We start from the raw sequence: 21,815 nt of genomic DNA, 5'->3' as shown, positions 1-21,815 counted from the left end.
TATCCACCAACATCCTCCAACACCATTTGCCTAACAAAGCTATATTAAACTCCTTCATCTGCCTCACCCCCAAACCTCCCTCTTCCTTTTGTAAACAAATAGAGCTCCAAGCAATCCAGGACATTTTCCTGTTAAACTCACACCCTCCCCAAAAAAAAATTTTAAATAAAGATTCAATGAGAGAAAGTATACCTGACGGAGCTTTGAAAAAGGAAAGAGCATAGACAGGAAGCGAGGTCAGAACCGACTTGAGAAGAATCAGGCGACCCCCAAATGATAAGAAGCGACTTTGCCATCCCGCCAATCTAGTTTTAATAGTATCTATCACAGGTTCCCAAAAAGCTAACTTACGAGGATCTCCTCCAATTGACAAACCAAGATACAAAAACGGGATTTTACCCACTTTACAGTTTAGTAATGACGCCGCTTCAACCAACCAAGACTCCCCAATATTAATGCCAACCAATAAACTCTTATGAAAATTCACTTTGAGACCAGACATGTCTGCAAACAGAGTCAACACCGCCCGTAAAGCTCGCACATTTGCCCAACTTTTTGCACCTAACAGAAGCGTATCATCCGCGAACTGCAAATGAGACACCACCACCGAATTGGATGTGCCTACCCCGTAACCTGTATAATAATTATTTTCCACCATAGATTGCATCAAAACATTCAATCCTTCAGCAGCCAATAAAAATAAAAAAGGAGAAAGAGGATCCCCTTGTCGCAATCCCCTTTGCAAAGGAAACTCATCGGTTGGACTTCCATTCACTAAAATTGAAGCAGTTGCAGTGCTGACACACTCTTTTATCCATTTCCTCCACAACACCGGAAAAGCCATTTTATTCATAACCGTATCTAAGTACCCCCAATCAACCGAATCATATGCTTTTTCAAAATCAACTTTAAAAAGCATCAGCTCTTTGTTAGATTTTTGGGCCTCATGTACTACCTCATTTGCAATTAGAATGCCATCTAGAATTTGTCTTTCTTTCACAAAAGCTGTTTGGGTCTCTGATACAACCCGACCAATAATCATCTTCAACCTATTAGCCAACACTTTTGACAAGATTTTGTACAAGCACCCAACCAATGATATAGGGCGAAAATCATTTAATCTCTGAGGACAGTCAACTTTAGGAATAAGGGCGATAAAAGTAGAATTTATACCTTTCGATAGCTTTCCATTCTTATGAAATTCGGATAGAAACCGCATAATGTCACCTTTGATCTCCTCCCAAAAATCCTTGATAAAACCAAAATTCACTCCATCCGGCCCCGGACTTTTAAAATTGTCACAATCCCACACCGCACTTTTTACTTCATCTTCTGAAAAAGGTAAAATTAGGCTCCTTCCTTCAACATAAGACAATTGCTTAAACCTTAAATTTTCTGCCCCCGGTCTCGATATGTGTTGAGCCGCAAAAAGCTGTCTAAAATGGGAAAAAACCTCATCCCGAATAGGCTGAACTCCTTCGATAATATTACCATTCACCAATAGAGAAACAATGGAATTTCTTCGACGCCGACTCGAGAGAATCGAATGGAAATACTTTGAATTTGCATCCCCATCCTTCAACCAACGAGTACGGGACTGTTGCCAAGAAATACTAGCACTAACACGTGATAAAGAGTGAATGTCATGTGTTATGTTCCTCATCTCCTCAATCTCTTCCACCGATAACCCCCCTTCGTCCACCTGATCATCTAACTCAGATAGCCTATATTTTAAGCCTTCAATTTTTCCTGGAATATTTTTGACATGAACAGAATGCCACTCTTTTAAAGCAACCTTGATCAATTTCAATTTCTCGCGAAGAACATAGCCTCCCCATCCCTCAATTTGAAGCGACCGCCACCTTTCTTTCACAAACTGGGTATATCCTGGTAAGTCTCGCCAACATTTCAACATTCGTAACGGTCTAGGTCCCCAATTTTCCTCATCCACAGATAATTGAAGCGGACAGTGATCAGAGAGACCCCTGAGAAGGGCTACCTGAAAACAATTTGGCCACTGCAGACACCATTCTTCGGATAACAGAAAACGATCTAGCCTGCTCATTGCAAAACCATCTCCTTTGAACCACGTGTACCGTCGCCCGCATAGAGGCAAATCGATCAACCCATTTTCATCAATAAAATTGCTAAAATGCTGAAAATCATTCGTGACACTGAGTCCTCTCTGAGACCATCTTTCCTCCATATTTCGGACCGCATTAAAATCCCCACACACACACCTTCCCACCATCTAACAACTGCAGTCTAGCAGACAAAGATACCCATAAATCTTGTTTAGCCCGCGGTTCACATGGTGCATAAATATTAAACAAATAAAACTCTTCATTATTACGGATGAATCTACCATGAATATAAAGAACATTGTCCTGACTACCCGACGACCAAACCTCCACCTCTTTCGAATCCCACACAATTAAAAAACCTCCGGATGCCCCTACCGATGGTCTATAAGAAAAAGCATGATTTGAATCTCCCCACAAGGAATTACAAATTAAATCATCACACACAGATAATTTGGTCTCTTGTAAACATAAGATAAAAGGATTCTTCTCGCCCACCATCTTCCTGACCTCCCGCTTTTTCTCTACACCCCCCAACCCCCGCACATTCCATGATATAATCTTCATCACACACACCTCCCACGCACCCATCCCACCACCATGACAACCTCCTACACTCCGACATCCCCCTCAACACGCCCCACCACCATAGGAGTCAACACCGGCCCTAACTCAATCTTTTTATACCGGTTTAGCACACTAAACTTGTTGTGACAACTTTCTTTAAAAGAAACCCCTATAGCTTTACCAAAGAACTCAATATCTGCTGCCTTCGACACATCATTGCCATTTAGAGCTACCCAGTGCCTCCAATCATTACTCACAGAAACCATAGATGAAGATAGATTTTGAGAAGTAAGACTCACTGCATCAAGCGATCTTGCGATTCTCTGTCTGTGCCGACGTCGATTACTTGTTTTTTGTTTCAAGGATTTCATAATTTTTGAATCCTGCAATACCTTCATAACCTCCGTTCTATCCTTGCTTGGAAGTCTTGCCACCTTCTTTAATGTGAGAACTGGATGTCGAAGAAAGCCACCCGCCTTTTTTGTAACAACATTATTGAGTGATCTCCCAGCACTACCTTCATTGTTCTTCCGCACCTTTTTTAACCGCTTGTTTTTTGTAGAAATAAGACATGTACCTCCTTTGGTGACATTTTGCAGCCAATCCATACTCCACGGACCCGAGTTACCCAATGAACCTGCTGAACCTGAAATGTGATTATTTTGTCTTTTCTTTCGGTTTGATACCACTTCTTCAGCTAAACCTTGTGTCGCTTCTGAAGGTGCTGTACCCCCCACACCTGACACGGCATCATTCATATCTGCCACCACCGGGAGCTGTTTGACTGTGTCCTCCTTGGATCCGCCCTTACAAACAGAAGACATGGACAGAATAGGTTCTTCATTTGTCTGTGGAGCAGCCACTGGACTGTCCAAACTGCCATCAGGATGCAAATTGTCGAGCACCTTAATGGAGTTTGTAGCCACTGTGTTTGCCTTACCGTTTACATTCAAGTCCTCACATTCCAAGTCGTCCGTTTCCACTAAGTCATGCACAAGTTTATCAGCTATTTTGTCAATATTATCAATATTTTGGAACTCCTCATGCACGTACTCATTGTCTGGCTGTTCGGACACCGCTTTATCCTCCTCATCATATAAACAAGCGTCATCACCTAAGTTAAAGCCCCACTCTTCTATAATTTTTATCTCCACCATCGAATCATCTACAAGAATTTGTTCGGAACAATTAACCACATTCAAATTCGACGTAGATATCAATACTCTTGCATAATCGAACCTTTCTCTATTCAAAGAACAATTATCTGCTTTTAAAAACCTTCCGCAGTCATGAACACATAATTTAAAAAAGCCTTCATTCCACGCGTGTAATGGAATTCCATACAACCGAATCCAAGCTCCCCTCTGAAACGGTAAAATCTCTTTCTTCCAAGCCACCATATTAGAGAAAATTAAATCAAAAAATTGTTTTGCCTCTTTCAAAATACCAGAAACATCCGCTCCCGAAAGTGAATGAACAAAAACTTTGTCAGCCCCAATTGGTATTATATCAATGTCCTTAAAACCCGCGTCTTCCACCCTATTCTGAATGAGCGGTATGGACGCCCCAGCTAAAACAGTACCAATGTAACCACGTTGTGCCCATCTCAAATCCTCATCACATGATCGATATTTCCGAATGAGTTTTTTAGGCCCTGTCTGATTGTCTGTACTTACCTTCCTCACCTCCTTTCCACCGCCACCCTCACCTCCCTTCTTCCTCCCTCCTCCCACCCTCACCAACACCGATCCCACCGTCACGCCTCCAGCCTCTCCCTCCTTCTTTGAACCCTCCTCGCTCCTACCCTTCTTCCCCTCCTTTATTTTTTCTCCCTCTGAACCCTTCTCCTTCTCCCTCACCTTCACTCCACCACTCTCCACCGTCTTACCACCTACACCCTCACCCTCCCTCACCACTTTCCTATCAAACCTAGCAAGCACAGCACGTACACAATATTGCCCAAAACAGACCTTATTTAAAGCTTTCAATAACTTGTCAACATCACGCACCTTCGCATACCGTACAAAGCCATACACTTCACCATATCTATTTCTATTATTGGCTACAAAAACCTCTTCTAAAATACCGCAAACCTCGAAACCCTTCCGCAAGAAAAAGTTCGAAGCTTGAGGAGGGAAATTAGTAATGTAAAAAGTTACGAACCGTTTAGGTGATAAGTCTGAAGCCTTTCCGTTGCCATCGGATTTAATGTCGCACACTCTCTGGTTTCCAGCTGAAACCAAAACGCGCTTCTGCTGTTCACGGGCATCATTCCTTTGCACTACTGGACGTATATAATCACGCCGTGACTGCCTCTGTTGGACTTGCTGATCACATCTTGCATACCTCTGTGATCGATCAGAAAAATCATCATAGAAATCCTCATCATCATCATAATCGCCCCATCTTGCTGGTCTTCCATCAGTAAAATCCGATCCTGTCTCAAGATCCCCGTAATAACGTTCCTCTTGTGATGCATACCTAAACCTAGATTGACGAAGCTGCAAACCCTCCTTACCTTGAAGTCGTTCTTCTTCTTCCCGAAACCGGTCCTGACCCTGATGATCCTGTCGCCGCGCTTTCCTTCGTCTCGGTCTCACATCGATCCAATTACCCTCATTCCCACCCCTTTGTGGCACCCTGCTTGGATCCCTATCCCCCCCAAGATTCCTCACGTCCGGCGAAACATGCCGGTACGGCGGTCCGTGGTGTTGCCACTGACTACCGCGATACGCTCGCACTCCCCCTCTCCTCATCGCTCAGAGCTCTCTTTAATTATTAGTTCACACACGAAAACATTTAACACCATATTCTCTTCATTTTTTATATTAAATTAAATATCTACGTATATGTGTAAACTTTCGGTAATGCAAAATTTTTTGAGCCAGTAATCCTGAACACCATTGTATCAGCTTATCTTAACATGCACCTATTCAAATACGCAATTGGTAATGACATAATAAGTACAAGAATTGGGCGTGATTGAAAAGTATAAATTTCTGAATACAGTTGCGTGTCTACCTTACCATTGCTAATGTCTTTTTTTTTATGATAAAACTTTACATAACCAATGTTTTTTTTATAATTTTCTATGGGGCGTTTCTTCCACCTACCAAAGTAAGTTGAGCTAAACGAGTTAGCGTGAGAAGGTAGATCAAAAACAAAATTAAACACATTGAATACGTTTTATTACTTAATATTGAACAAAATCTCAACTAACTTTTTCCCCTCAACAAAAAAAACTCATCTAACCATCATTTACGGGGATGGGTCCCTTCAAGTGGAAATCTCTATTAGGACAATAGACAACCTTACCTATATTATCTTTCTTATTTTTATGTTATTATTTAATTAAGATATTGATTATATAATAATTTTAGAATATTTGTATATTAAATAGAAAAACTTAAAATACTTTTTTTACAAAATCAAAATCATTACATGTGGAGTATCATCAAAAGATTGAAGACTAAAGTAATGGAGAGAGAGAAAAAAGAACATAATATGAACATGAAAGATAAAATTATCGTAAAATTTATCATATAATAGTTGTTCAAACATCATTTCTTTATAATAATAATGGAAAAATGTACTACATTATATTATTAGTCATCTACTAGCCAAAACCAATTAGCATATACTATTACCTCATGTACCTCAACAATTATTTTTTTTAGGGATATCTTAACATTTTTTTTTGTCACTAGTAAACTAGCGTGTTCTTGTTTTAAGGAAACTAGTAAACGAAACGAGTGTTGAAAGGTCAAAAAAGTGGGAGTTATTGTTGTCAATTTGCATAACTTTCGTGTTCCTGTTCCTGCTATAAACGCGTATCACATCAAAAGATCAAACTCCAAAAGTTCATCACCCCCAATCAAAAACCACCACGTCATCACATAACAAAGTTCCACCTAAACCCACCCACACGCAATCACAAACACCTCCCTATAAAAACCCCACACCATTTCAACCACAAAGTATCATTTACAACATTCCATTTACCCAATCCAAAATCCCAAACTCAGAAATTTCTAGAAAACCACTTTTTTTCTCGATCTGGCTAACTCTCAGGTTAATACCGAAGACACTGATTCCAGCAATCAAAAGCTGGTTCTCACACTATATGACTCCCTAAACTCTCGAGACTCCGACACCGTGGTTCGAATCCTCGCCCCTGATCTCGAGTGGTGGTTTCACGGTCCACCCTCTCATCAGTTTTTGATGCGCACGCTCACTGGCGACACCACCGCCGTCGATACCTTCCGTTTTGTTCCTCAGTCCATCATCTCTTTCGGCTCAACCGTTATTGTTGAAGGCTGCGATACTTCACGCGCTATTTCTTGGGTTCACGCGCTGACTGTTGTGGATGGGATAGTTACTCAAGTTAGGGAGTATTTCAACACTTCCCTTACCGTCACACACTTCGCCGGGAAAGACTCCGGTGAGATTGTGCCGGCGGCCAATTCCGGTGGTTTTACTTGTGTTTGGGAAAGTAGCGTTTCTAATCGGGTCGGTAAATCCGTACCCGGTTTGGTTCTCGCTATATAAAATTATTATTATTAATTATTAAAATAAAATAAGTGTGCGGTGCACGTGGCAGACGGTGATTGGCTTGGTATCACTTTTTTCACGGGACGTGACTTTCGGTGTTTGTTTCCGTAGGAGATGTGAGACCGCGTTGCTGTCGGTGTCGTGTTCAATATTGTGGTGTTTTTTTTCTTCCCGTTTGTTTGGTTTTTCTTCCTAGTTTGTTTGGTTGTTTAGTTTGATTTCTTGTGTGGAACCATTATTATTATGGGTGTGTCTCGTTGGTTTGTAATGTCGTATTTAAATGATGAAATAATAAGAAGATCAATCATAGTAGTTAATAGCGGATAGCGGCGCGTAGCGGCCGACCCCAAAAATGCTATAGCGGGATAGCGCCTAGCGCTATGACCGCTATTTCATATAACTTTTTGGACAAATTATATAAATAATACTATAAACTTCTCTCAAAAAAAATTTTTTTTGAGAGAAGATTTAATGAAGAGGGGAAGTTTTTTGAGAGAGCAGATGCGTACAGATCTGAAAGGCGCCGTAAAGAATGAAAGAAGAGAGAAACTAAAGTTATTAATTAGGGTTTGACAAAAATACCCTTGTTTTTTATTTAAAACCAAGGAGAATCTTGTATTTTCACGTAAAATGAAACAGCGGTGCAAGAGTGCAAAACCGCTATGCAGTGTTGCGGCCGCTATTGCGCCGCTATCTCATAACGCTACGCCTTGGCTTATTGCATAGCGGTCCTGGACCGCACCGCACCGCGCGGCCGCTATTGGCCGCTATAGCGCCGCTATTAACTACTATGAGATCAATGAATCTTTCTTTTAACAATCGTGTGGTACTAATAATGCTGTTATGTTAGTCTTCTTTTGCTTCTCTTTTCTTTCCAAAAACTATTTTAGAGACTAGTTAGTACTACTTTGTCCTTATATAGATAGAGTTCGTTTTCCATCTAGTGGCACTTAAACTAAAATAGTCTAAAATCATTTATTAGCTCTACTATTTGTCTAAAACTGGCCTAACACGTTAAATTAACTGGACATCTAATTTGATGTCAAAATGATTAGTTGATGGAGTATTATTTAAGTTCAATTTTTTTTAAGGAAAATTTAATTTGTTTATTTTGTTTGTAGCAATTTTATCGAGTACTCTGAACTTTACTTTACAATGTTCATACACTAAACACACCGACCACTTGTGTTAGACACGTTTTTTTTTTTTTTTAAATAATCTAATGGTTTGAGTTAATCAATTGAACTTTACTTCCGGGACAAATGCAATGGTTTTAAATTGTTCGTTACCTAAACCAATTCTTAAAGAAACATGGCAAAACTCATTTGCCTTATATTGTAGGTGGTGTTCTGTGCTAAAATTATTCATAGCAAATCATAATGTGCTAAAAAAATTCTTAACGAATCATAATTGTGTTTGCACATCTCCCCACTTAAATTCTCAATTTTCATACAGCTTTTGAGAATAGTACATATAAATATCTTTCCATCCTTAAGTATTTTACACCATGTTATAAGATATTGTCCGCTTTAAGTTGTTGCGTAAACCCTTACAGATTTATCCCTTATAAAAATCGTCTCGTGGAATCAAAGAGTGTTGATGTTTAATAATATAATTGACCTCGATTCTCAACTAATATAAGACTTTTTGACGTACCAAAACAATATCTAACAAAGAGAAATTTCAAATCGTCTGTCCTATTACTTGTTTGTTGATCTCACTCTCATAAGTCATGCATTAATGTTTGAAAGAGATTTACTTTTCCCACCCTATGGCCTTCTCGCGCGTCCTATGCAAATTACCAACATGCCCTCCGGATTATATAATCCGGAACATCTATACGTTTTTCGGAATATAGAATCCGGACAATTGCGAAGTATAAAAAGAACTTCACCCTCCATTTTTACAGTTTTACAGTTTCACTTTCAACATTCTCTCTCTCTCTCTCTCTCTCTACATTATCCCAAATTCCGAACACCATAAATCTTGTCCAAATTTGGAGTTTTGTTGCTCAAAAGCACCGCATTTCAACCTTTGTCAAACATCATGGAAGGTAAGTTCGATTTCTGTACACATGCACGGTTAATTTGGTCGATTTTTTTAGGAATTCTGGTCGAATGCAATCCGGACTTTGTTTTCCGGACTAGGTTGTTGCTAATCCGGATTATGAAATCCGGACAAACCCAGAATGTTTTTTTGCTTCTGTTTTGTGCTGTTTGATTGTGCTGTTTGATTGTGATGTTTGATTACCCTAATTTGAATGTTAAAGAAGGTTCAACATCTAATACTCAGCGCGTAAGGGAGGCAGCGCATGCTTCCCGTAGGAGAGCGCGTAGGCAACAACTGGAGACTGAAGGTGGTGTTCCTCCGAGGTGTCGGGGTGGTAGAGGACGCCATGCTGATGTAAAGCCTGATGTCGAGCATCAGTCGGAGCAGCAACAATATATGGACATGGAGCAGGAGCAGGCTGATGTGGAATTGCTGAATATGGAGGAGTAGGAGCTTAAGGAGGAGCTGCAGGGTATGGACGAGGAAATGGAAGATGTCGAGCCACGACGAAGGCGAAAGAAGAAGGTGGTGGACCCTGAGCCACTAGATGACTATCCCGGTGGCCCACACGAGACTGACCTGCTGTGGAGGTACCATGTGCACATGGCCAGGAAGGCGGCTGATGGCGTGGTATTTATTAATGTTAACTTTATATCTGAAACTGCCTGTTTATGTACTGTTAAATCTGCCTGTTTATTTATTGTTAAATATGTTTGTTAAGCCATGAGTTTAAACTCACTTTATTAATTTTAATTATTTGCAGCGGCATGGAAAATTAAAATGCATCAACAACGGAAAGAAGATAGAAACGATGCATGATGATGACACCAGACCTATCATGGCTGCACGGTGGTGGGAGAACAAATTGCATGACACATGCCTTGGTTGGCTCCAGGATACCAGCTACAACATTAATGACCATGGGCTGATTTGTGCGTTCGTGGAAAGGTGGCACGAGGAGACTTCCAACTTCCACCTTCCGTTTGAGGAGATGACAGTCACACTTGATGAAGTGGCCTCTTTGTTGCATATCCCCATTGACGGCATGCTCCTGTCCCACGGGTCCATATCACGGGACGAGGCGGTGGAATGGATGGAGGAGTACTTGGGGTCTAGTACGAGTGATGCTCTTAAAGAGGTCGACATGACCAAAGGTGCACATTGCAGATTTAGCTAGTTGGAGATGATATTCAAGGAGCGCTTGAATGAGCAGAGGGATTTGGCGGCAGTATGGTGTGACTGGGGAGGTGCAGAGGTTGCGGGACTAGGTTGTCCGCATATATTTGCTATACTTGGTGAGGATCACGATCTTCAGTGACAAAAGCCAGTGTGATGTGGATGTTGTCTACCTGAAGTACTTCAGAGACCTTGATCTTTGTGCTGGTTATTCATGGGGAGCTGCGGCACTAGCTCACTTGTATAAGGAGCTCAACAATGCTGCACGTTGGAACACCAGTCAGGTGGCAGGATACCTGAGTTTGTTGCAGGTATAAATTAAGAACTATGTAAGTGTATATGGTTTGTATATTTATATGTGGTTGTCTTTGGTGCAGGCTTGGGTGTTTCATCACTTCCCAGGTATGGGAAGCAAGGATGTCTGGGAAGGATATGTAGAGAATCAGTATCCACGCGCGATGCTTTTCTTACCACTGCATGGTTTAGGCATAGTGGACAACTACAAAAACTATCTAGATGCGCTGGATTTGACGAGGGTAGTCATGACCCCATATGCCATGCACCGTCAGGCACGTCAGTTTGAGCGGGTCAGCCTTTACTCTAGATGGCTGAGATGCGGAGAGCGCATGGTGAGATATCTGCCGAAGAGGGTGCTTCGCCAGTTTGGGTGGGTTTAGACCATACCGAGACATCCCATTCAGAGTGCACCTGTTGATGTTAACTTGGCGGAGATCACAAACCGTTTTCAGCGTGCACTTGATTATACGCTGACACCTCAGGAGTTGGGAGAGATTGCAATTCATGGTGTGGAGGTAGCAGATGGATACATTGAGTGGTTTTACCAGGTGTCTCATCCACGCATGATTCTTCCAAACATGCATGTACCGATGCCGAGGCCACCAGTGCGTGAGGTCCTTGATGCGCGAGCTGCTCAAGATGATGGAGACCTTGCGTACTTATAGCTTAGCGGAAGGATGACCCGCATCAGAGACCACATCTATGTTGTGATGAGAAGCGGTCTGGTGTCGAAAGGGACTGAGGAATGACAACATTTGGAGGATGCGTTGAAAGAGGTGCATGATGGGAAAGTTTACCGTCGTCGGGGAGCTACTGAGGGTGGCAGAGGTGGCAGAGGTGGTGGTGGCAGAGGTGGCGGTGGTACGGGTGTAGTTATTAGGGGCTGATAGTATTGTATTTTATGTTTATGTTTGAACATTTTGAATGCTTTTGAATTATGTGACACTTGGATAATTTTTAATGTTATATAATCATGGATAATTTTTAATGTTATTTGATTAATGTTTTGTTCGAAAATTATGTTGTTTTGATGATTTTTATGTTATAAGTTCGATTTACTGTTAGAACATGTCACCGGCACGATATGTCTGTTTGGAAGCAAGCAAAATGCACCAAAACAGAGGCTCAGTCAAAACAGATGGCTTTTGCCTCTGTACTGATGCAGTCTGGATTTTATAATCCGGACATGATTATTACTTTCCGGATTATATAATCCGGAACCATCGTTCACCACCCCATTTTGTTGACTTTCAATGGGATGATTTATACATTTCAGATTATATAATCCGGAAGCTATCTAACTTTTTCGGATTATATAATCCTGAACAATTTTTTCATAACTGGCATCATCATCCATCAGGGTGGATGAAGTGGCAAAATACACAAATAAATCAGGATTTAATATTCCGGAATGGGTTCGGATTATATAATCCGGACAAGGGGTATTTTAGGAAAAAAAATAGGGCGCGCGAGGAAATGCATAGGGTGGGAAAAGTAATACTCTATTTAAAATCGTCATGGAGTTTGAAGTGGATGGAATTTTTCTTTTTTGATCATGAAATTTATATAACAGGAGAAGTTTTCAAAACAAAAATTTCTTTAGTAAATATCATATAAATTTAGATACTTTACCAATCCAAAAGTTTGACTATTTTTTTTTAAAGTCAGCTATCAAATATTTAATTATTGAATATATTAAGCAAAAGCTAAAAATTAAGGTTTAGACTTTAGAAGGACAAGCTTTGTGTCCCCTTCTCACCTCATGTAGGTGACATAATTAAAGCGAGAATGCATACAAAGTTTTTATGTATTCTTCTAATCTATGAAGTGATAGGTTCATCTTCCCAACATATAGTGCGCATTAAGTCAATCTAAAAATATCCATCCATGTAATTTAATCAAGATATTATGTATTACATATAAGTAAATTGTACTGATTTTATTCTTTTTGTTATATGAACAGAGACCACTAACTAGTATCCACCATAAAAGTAAGAAATGAAAGAAGATATGCAATATATTAAAAATCTTACAAGAAAATTCTAAAGTAAGAGTACCAAATTAAGCTAAACTATCAACTACTTGATTCCCTTGTTAACATGTGGCTTAAAAACGTAAACACTTCTCCCTGGCAATCAACTTGAAAAATATTTAACAGAGCAAAAAACAACTTTAATACGTAATTACACCAACAAAAAAAAAACTTTGATACGTAAGATTTGTCTGATAACTTATCTTCTGTCCATGAAATTTGTTTGAACGTTAACGTATTCAAATTTTTCTTCAAAAACAAACGCATTCAAATTGTCAAATATATACTATATTATAACAAAAAAATGTCAAATCTGTAGGTTTCACTTTTCATGATCAATGAAAATTTTGAAAGAGCAAATCTTTATCAGTTCCATTCTTCGTGGCAAGTCATTTTCTTTAGCCCCACACTCCCACATCACACAGTAGACATTTTCCTTCAAAACCTTACGTTAAGAGATAAGGTAAGAACCAGTCTATTCTTATATAAGTGATATATAATTTTATTAAAACACCTAATTTTTGTATTACAACTTACAAGTAATCCATATACTAATGTATAAAAAAGACAAATTATAAATGTAATTATGCAGAATTTTAGCCTAACATGCGTGCTTTATTTTTCCTATCTCATCAAGTTTTTTACTAGCCCAATATATCAAGGGGAAAGATAGAGACTAATCATTCGAGAGATGCGAAGATCCACTTAGAAACTAACATCTTCTAATAGATGTTCTTTCATATAGGGTAATAATCCATGCATTTTTTGTAAAAAAATAAATAAATCCACCATCACATGTTTAAAAGACATAGTTATATGTCAAATGTGTCACATGTTGGCATCTTATCTGCATATTTTCAAATTCAATATTGATACTCAATTATGTCTATTATATCGGTTGGGGAGTCTAATTAGGGATTATTGGGAGCAACAGCTAGCAAACGACTAGGATCTTTAATAGGAATTTCACACTACATCTCCATTTAAAACTTTAAAGCATCAAATATATAAGTCAATCTCTTAAATATCTTTCAATTAAGCCATTCAGAATCGATATGAAGTTAATCACTCACACTTGAATCTCATCGACAACTCTAGATATATATGTCATATGATCACGTATTTGTAATGTTAGAGTAGTTATGATTTGTAGTTTTTGAAAGTTCATCGTAAGCGATATAAGAATCTAAATTAAAGTGGCATCAAATTATGTTATTCCATGGATACCTTTTTTGGTTTGAAAGCCGACCAAGCATAGTGGTATGTAAGTGGTAGAAGAAATAAACTAATTTGTAATTTGCTCCTTAAAAAAGCAAACCTAGCAAGGAGTTGGGATTAGATCATCAAGCATTTTTATGCTCATTAGTATTGTCCGAGGGGACAATCCACAATAAGGGAGGTTTTGCGAATATTCGTACTGAAAGTATATATATTACTAATGATACAGTATATCATAATTGATTTTACAAATTCTCACCAAACCCGAATTTAGAAAAGCAAAAATACAAGTTTTTGCATCCAAATTATGTTTTCACTAAGTGATAAGTTTAACTTAAAGAAAAGAGTGATAAGGTTTAGTTTTTGTGTTTTGTTGAAAAATTGAAAATTTGTTTTGTGTAGAATAAATATATTCAAATATAAATTGGTTTATTTCAAAATCAATCAAAATTAGTTAATTATATTCAAACCTACGTTTATTCAAAGTTAATTCAAACACATAAGTAAAACAGTTGTAAAATGTGAGAATATTCCTTATTAGTGAGTGAGAAAATCTTGTGTGGACTGGGACCAAGAATTTTGGTTTAGTCACACACACAAGATTTTCTCCTTCTCTCTCTTCTCTTATCTCTTCTACATTTTCTCTCTCTTCTCTCTTCTCTCTCTTCTCTATTCTCTCTTTATGTGTGACCAAACCAAAATTCTTGGTCTTGGTCCACACAAGTGTTTCTCTTAGTGAGTGGGGGTCTCAACAATGACATTGACATAAAGTGGACATTTCTACATGGACAAGGACAAGGACAACATGTATGTGATAAATACTCATTGAGGAATCGATGGGATTTATCCTATATTTATATGGTGAACTATGCCGACCTATCTATAAAAATGAAATTCTCTGTTTATATTTAAAACGTGTGTAGTATACCATTATATTATTATTACAAACATATGCTTTTTATGTACCAATAAAAAAAAAAAAAGAAGGTTTTTCTAACCTATGTAATGTTGCATATGTTAAGGTGTAATTAATGCACCACTTCCTTCAACATAAACTATCATTATTAGTTCACCAAAAAAAAAACTATCATTATTAATTACTCATTTAAAAAAAAATGATTTTTCTAACCTATTGCTTGTTATTTATAGCCAAAACCATGCTCAGAAAACGCCCAAAATTGTGCATAAATTGTATGGAAAGTTGTTGGATCGTGCATCAATTTGTTGAGAGAATTCTGGAAAACGCATATGGGTTTCATGATGGAGGTCGTGGAGGCTGACGACCTGCCCGTCATGGAGCTGGTCCACTCGTTCCTTTATCTTGCTAACAGTTGTCACTTTTGTGCCTGACCCGTCATAAGCAGAATTTCGGCTTTTTTCTTCGGTTCTTCCCTCTAATACCCAAGTTCCTGAAATACAAACAAAGTACCAACCAACAATCATGCATAAAGCAAAAAACTACTCTAAAACAAGTGCAAATCAAGCTATTCAAATGGTGTATTTCACATGTTATCATCTAGTGTTTATGCAAAAACACATAATTTTGGTAAAAAAAACTAAAAAACTTAATCGATGAACAAAAAAAACTGAATTGTGTCTAACAATTATGGAACATAACTAAAACATATTTGTTCGTTTAAGTTTGGTTCATGATTTATTGGCGTGGTTCGGTTCAAATGGCAAAAGTTATGGTGCATAAGTCATTTTCTTATGCATCGTGCATAAACACTTCACAACCATCATATTTCTTTCATTTTGTGTTTGTCCTTTCTCTCTCTACTCTTTTGAAAAACAGATTTTCTCTCACTTTCTCTCTAAGAAACCGATCTGGGATGAAGCTTCATCTTCTACACACCTCCGGCGCGGTGGCCAGCCGCCCTAGGGCAGCGGCGCCGCCGCCGGATTAGTAGGAAATGGCTCCGATTTCAATTTTTTTCACTTTTAAAAATCCTTTTCCTTCTATAATCTAAATCCGGACTCGATTTTCAGAGATAAACAACCAAACAGTGTAGATCTAGGTTTTAACTTTGTTCACATTCCTTTCATTTCCGTTCGACTTCCTTCTTCTTCTGCTCCTTCACCGCCGCTTTCTTCTCTGCTTTCTTTGCTTCCCATCTCTGTTGTCTCGCAAGCTTCTTCTTCTTCTTGTTCTTGGGGAGTTCTGAAGTGGGTTGTGATGGTTCTGGGTTTGGAGGTGGAACTGTGGATTCGGGTTCGTGATTTTCACCATAACTGCACGAATTTCCGCACCCATGGGCTGGGATTTATGGCTGGGAAACTGCTGGAAACCATTAAGTACATCTAATGGTTTTCCACAACAAAATGGTTTTGGCATTCCGGTACGGTGATGATGATGAACGACGATGTTGATGATGAGATTGAAGATTCTGGAAACCATTTCCACAACAAAATGGGTTTGGAGTACAACTCACAGAAACCATTTCTTTCCTCCTCCTCCTCCTCCTCCTCCTCCTCCTCCTCTAATTGTGTCAGTCCAAAACTGAATGATGGCAATGGCTCTAGGTCCTTATTTTTTTTCACCTGCTGGAAACTATTAAGTAAATCTAATGGTTTTGGAGTACAACTCACAGAAACCATTTCCGCAGCAAAATGGTTTTGGCATTCCGGTACGGTGATGATGACGGTGATGATGATGAACGACGGTGTTGATGATGAGATTAAAGATTCCAGTGGTGATGATGATGAATGGAGGTGATGATTCAGTTTGTTTTCGCGTTTGGGGGTGTAGGAAGCAATTATGTTGGGATTTATGCACGGTGCATAAGGATTTCCTTATGCACCATAACCACTCCCCGGTTCAAATGTGTTCTGATTTTTAAAAGTTATAATATTTCATTTGATTCAATTTTTTTATATATTTTTTTCAACAATACTAATAGTAACAATCCCAAAAAAAAATTAATCCAGTTAAAAATATTAATTTTGATTATTTAAAAACTAATTATGGTTTGATTCGGAACCATATATCCGAACCATTATAACAATTTGGTCCGACTTAGAATTCAAACAGTTTAGTTCAATTATTATGAGTTTTATAAACAATCCGTTTCAATTTGATTCGGTTTTCATCCTAAACCAAACCATGTCCACCCCTAGCAAGGTCCTCCCGTTCATCGGCTCTAATTTGGTGTGCACGCTAGAAACATCGGAGGGGCGATAAGAAATTCTCGTAATTTTTTCGTTACCCAAACATATGCTGTTATTTTCAAGTTGTCCGAGCCCAATATGTTTATCTTACCCTGTCAAACAAAAAACCATTTCCAACACGAAGTTACAGACACAGTAGTTACACACAGTCGAGATTTTGTGTTTTTCGTTGCGTTCTGTTTTTTTGATTTGCGAAATACACCTCAAATTGTAACAATTTCTAGTTGCATCCTACATGTTTGATAATATCTGTCTTAGATAACAACAAACCAGCTTCATCTTCTCATTTCATTTCATTTCATCTTGTCTTGTTTATTTTCATGGCAAAATCCTTTGACTCTGTGCGACAAGAATTATCACGAATTGCAAAATCTGCAACAAAAATCCATAGACCAAAACAAACCCAACCCGTATCATTGAACCAGTTCATCGCTGCACGAACCACCAAGAAACAACAAGACCGCACTGTTGTTAAGGTGGAATCGCCGCCGAAGAAGGTGGAGCCTGTGGAAACTCGAATAGCTCTTTCCAGGGTGGTTGCCGATTGCACTCATCGGTGGTTTCACGATACGCTTAAGGAGGCCAAACGTGGGGATCTTTCAAGTCAAGTTCTTGTTGGTCAAATGTATTGCTCTGGATATGGTGTTTCTAGAAATCCTCAAAAGGTCTTTTTTTTCTTTGTTTATGTTGAATTCAATGATATTTTCCATTACACTTACACACACTAATGTGAAATGATATAGGGTTTATTACTTGACTTATTTAAGCTTATCTACGGTCATAATTCATAAGACATTTGGGATTGTTTGGGAGAACTTAGGAAAACAATTGCTTATGACATGTCTACAAGACGTTTTCAGCTTATTTCAGTAGGCTCACTAAGATAGCTAATGGAAATAGCATTTAGCAACAATTTGATTTTATGGCGTTGTTTGATCTATGTAGCCGACCCAACTTAGTGAGATAAGACTTGCTTGTTGTTGTACACAGAAATAGCTTGTACATAAGCACTTTTATGATAAACATTTCTGCTTTAAGCCTTAATTAAGTTGTTAATCCAAACATGACATAACAAAAGTACTTCTATTACCGACAATTTGATTCCAATATTGTGTTATTCTTCACTGCTTTGGAAATGAAGCTGAGGTTAGATACAGTGCCGGGAGGTTGGAAAATTTTCTTCTGCATCTTTCACTTATAACCCTTTTTGTTATAATTGTTGAGTGTGATTCATACACAGACACAAAAGAAGGGCAAGGGGCAGGGGAGCTGAGTTAGTGCAGCATTCGAAAGCTCCCTCTGCCCTTGCATTTGGGGGTGCGGGGGCGATAGCCCCCACGGTACGGGTCAGGGGCATTGTTGTAATCTGGACCGTAGTATTATATATGCCTTGTAGTACTGTAAACCCTAATTCACTCAAGTACTAATATATGGAACTATGGCTGCTCTATAGTCACAAAGATAAGATAGACACAATTGTCCGATCTGCTTAAACAAGGGATCATGTTCCATTGTTTGCGATTTGTGTTATCTTTAATCTTTTGTTACTAGTTGTTGTTCTAACAAATTTGTTTATCAGATTGTTGTTATCTACTTTCAAATATGGTCTGTGAATGAATACTACTGCTTCTTATAGTTTTTTGTTGTAATTCAAATTCTGGTCCGTATAATATTTTACCGTCAATTGCATTTTGGGTTCTGAATCTCGTTCAGTTGGCAATCAAGACCCACAGCTGCACTTGCAGGCTGCAGCTATTATATGAATTTGTATAATTTATATGCTATTCCCTGCTCATAAACTTATTGGTTCTTGTATCTTGACCATACTGTGTTACAAACTGTGTTTATAGGGACATGCATGGATCAGTAGAGCATCAAGAAGTCGAAATTCAGTTTGGCAACTAAGCGAAAAACCTCCAGGTAAGCTGCTCTGTCTTATGTGCAGTTATTGAGCCAGTTTGGTTTTGCTTGTCCTGATTGTTTCTTATTTTGTTTACATACAGGTTATAGAGCAAGTGATTCGGATTCAAGTGAAATGGAGGAAAAATCTACTACTTAGTTTGTAAGTATGAAGGTAATGGTTAGACTTAATTAATGCTTTCTTATCTTTTAAATTATTAAGAGCTTGAATTTCAATTCTATATGATAAAGAATATGATAACTTGTTGCACTATTGCTTGTTCTTATTTACTTCGGCATAGAAAACATAGTTGAATCTTGTTGACCGGGCAATTGTTCTACTTAATTGGTGTCCATTCTTTAAATTTAGCTGTTCATTTCCACAAAGGTATATGCCTTGTCGTATAATAATCGAAAACGACAACTGTATGCCTTGTATATTTATTATGCTCATGCCTAGACGAGTGTTGTTTTGTTTCCTTTTTCTTAAAGCTTCAAATTGATATGTATTTTATTATATGCTCTAAATAATGGTTACCCTCTATCTAGGACTATGTTAGTAACTCTTGTACCGATGCTTTCATCTAGTATAATTCTCAATTCTTTGGAAGAACATATCAACAAATGCAATTTCAATACTGATTCTGAGTAGCTTATAGTGTATTTAGATGTAGCTGCAATAGCTGCCTGATACTAACCTGTAGTATGATTGGTATCTGGGTGTATTCAGTATTAGGATGATAAGCTACAGTTAGTAATATCACTATCAAGTGTCAGTCAGCTGGGCGCTGCAACTATTTTGGTTGTATTTGGTTTTTGCTGCAATTAATATGAAATGCTGCCTGATAATAACTGGGAGTACGATTAATAATTCAATGTATTCAGTATGATCATAAGCTTTAATCGGCATGCTCACTATTGTAAGTCCTTAAGGGAGGTCAGGCAACTGAGTGTTGGAATTTATTTGGATTGTTTTATGTCTAGGTCAATTAGTACGATCACAAAGTGTATTTGGTGACCCTGATAATGTTTAATAAGACTTATCATACTGTACTATTGTTGCACTTGTGAGTACCAACAAGATGATATTTAAGCGTATTTGCCTTATGGGACGTGAAGGATGTTGATCGAGGAAGCTTCGATTGAACAAAATGATGTTGGAGTGAAGACATATTCCTTGTTAATATGTCGTTGTCTAAGGTAAAACATAACAGCAGTAGCTTTAGTAGCAAGCTGAAAGAGAGGGTGTCCAAACAGGGAGTTAGCAGCAAACTGGGATGAAGGTGCATGGGTGAGAATGTAACAGGGAATGCTGGCTAAGGAATGACCAGAAATACCATCAAAATATGAATTGGTTAATACCTGTGATGGTGGACAAGTTGAACAGAGGCTTGCTTCAAACATACATGTTTGGAAATCCGTTGGCTGCCAATTGCAGTATGATAGACATGATATGAACAATGCTACGCTACATACATTAGGCAGTGGTCACCTGCCATGACATGCATGCATGGCCAAACCATAGAGAACTGTTAACTATGCTTGTGAGAACAAATGCTTAAATACGTTTAAGGTTAGGTTGCAAAAATAACAAGCTTGCTTGCTTCTATTAGACTCGGGATCAGGATCTGTTAATAAGAATCTAGTGAAGTCTAGGTTGTGATGAGCTTTACTTTTAATTCTCCTATTGCCTTTTTTCATGCTATTACTTAGCTTTGGGCAACAGGGCCTGATCCAAGCATAAGGCGGTTAGAATCATCGCTTTCAGGCCTAAAAATACCATTTTTTCTATAAGGAATTAGGCCCTGGAATAAAAATAAACCATTTAGTATAACTAAATGGCGTATATAAATGTGGATGGTGCTCAGGATGCGTGAGTGTTGTAAACTTCGGGTACCGAGTTCAATCATTAATGATAAAAAAAGAATGACGTATATTATTGGTTGTAAGTATTGTCAAAATGCTCTACTTTGAAGATTGGAGATCTGGGTTTGAGTCACTTGTTTAAAATAATTTAAATGTTTGCTTTTATCTCTCATAAAACAGGTCACTTTGTAAGCAAATCCTTTGGCTTGACGTATGATTCTTTATTTTGTAGTGACTTGTTGAACTCAACAACCATGTACTCTTTAAGGTTTTAATATAGAGGCCTGATTTATATTTCTAATAATGCAGAGTACATCTCTTACACTGCTGCTCTCTGTTTATTCGTTTCAAATTGCAAGTATTTGTACATCAATGTACGTTTCTCAGCAAAAGTGATCGTAATCTTTGACGTGTTTCTTTTACAGAAGAGTATCCTTAACTCTCTTCATCGGGCGGTACTGCATTGATTAGACATCACTGCCTTTAATGAAGAGGAAGTGTTTGAAATCCTTCTATGAGTTTGCTGCATTGTACTGCAAGTATTAGCATGTATGTTTGTTTATACAAGACAGCTATGTCTTTTTTCAATTTGTTAAAATAAACTTATCTTTTGTAATTCTATATAAATGTAAGTAGCTGTGTTGCAATGGATAATTATTATTTCAAATGCTTAGATCAACTTTGTTTATCAACAAACTGCATTTTAGACTCATCTTCCGGTCGAACTTCAGATTATCAGAACTCCTTTCCCCTTAGAACCAAAGGGTTACCACCAAAATAACATATATCTGGCACTCTGATGCCTGATTCTTTTAGGAGGACAAACACACGGTCGCTCAGTCCTTCTAAGGACCTAGGATCATAGAAGTAAAAAACACGGAATCTAAAAAAAAAATGGGACTTAGTAGGCC

General features: G+C 38.3%; 2 protein-coding genes and 1 long non-coding RNA gene across 7 annotated transcripts; all 3 read left to right on the top strand.

Annotated features, from left to right (window-relative positions):
* The first annotated feature begins 6,637 nt into the window (after positions 1–6,637).
* SAG20 (senescence associated gene 20) lies at positions 6,638–7,249 on the top strand. Its single transcript, XM_085753579.1, has one exon. It carries the CDS (start codon positions 6,870–6,872, stop codon positions 7,194–7,196), a length of 327 nt encoding a protein of 108 aa, XP_085609705.1. The 5' UTR covers positions 6,638–6,869; the 3' UTR covers positions 7,197–7,249.
* A 1,003-nt stretch (positions 7,250–8,252) lies between these two features.
* On the top strand, positions 8,253–11,081 carry LOC146939996 (uncharacterized). Of its 3 annotated transcripts, none has more exons than XR_015031865.1 (4): positions 8,253–9,252; positions 9,492–9,878; positions 10,012–10,735; positions 10,802–11,081. It is a non-coding gene; the product is annotated as an uncharacterized LOC146939996 (long non-coding RNA). The 3 variants fall into 3 exon arrangements; XR_015031864.1 differs by having other exon boundaries at positions 8,818–9,252; positions 9,469–9,878; positions 10,012–10,708; XR_015031862.1 differs by having other exon boundaries at positions 9,118–9,252; positions 9,469–9,878; positions 10,012–11,081.
* A 5,966-nt stretch (positions 11,082–17,047) lies between these two features.
* Positions 17,048–21,600, top strand: LOC146939995 (uncharacterized). 3 transcript variants are annotated; one of them, XM_085753577.1, is made up of 4 exons: positions 17,048–17,804; positions 18,990–19,059; positions 19,143–19,213; positions 21,330–21,600. In XM_085753577.1, exons 1-3 carry the CDS (start codon positions 17,460–17,462, stop codon positions 19,196–19,198), a joined length of 471 nt encoding a protein of 156 aa, XP_085609703.1. In that variant the 5' UTR covers positions 17,048–17,459; the 3' UTR covers positions 19,199–19,213; positions 21,330–21,600. The 3 variants fall into 3 exon arrangements, with proteins under 3 accessions (XP_085609703.1, XP_085609702.1, XP_085609704.1); XM_085753576.1 differs by having other exon boundaries at positions 17,224–17,804; positions 21,214–21,600; XM_085753578.1 differs by having other exon boundaries at positions 17,224–17,804; positions 21,137–21,600.
* The last annotated feature ends 215 nt before the right edge of the window (positions 21,601–21,815 follow it).

The sequence above is a fragment of the Medicago sativa genome, chromosome 3 (assembly GCF_051527215.1).
Source record: "Medicago sativa cultivar Bolivia chromosome 3, Bolivia_mono, whole genome shotgun sequence".
In the NCBI taxonomy this organism is placed as follows: Eukaryota; Viridiplantae; Streptophyta; class Magnoliopsida; order Fabales; family Fabaceae; genus Medicago; species Medicago sativa.
Note: the sequence above shows the minus strand (reverse complement) of the source record. Positions and strands in the feature narration are given on the sequence as shown.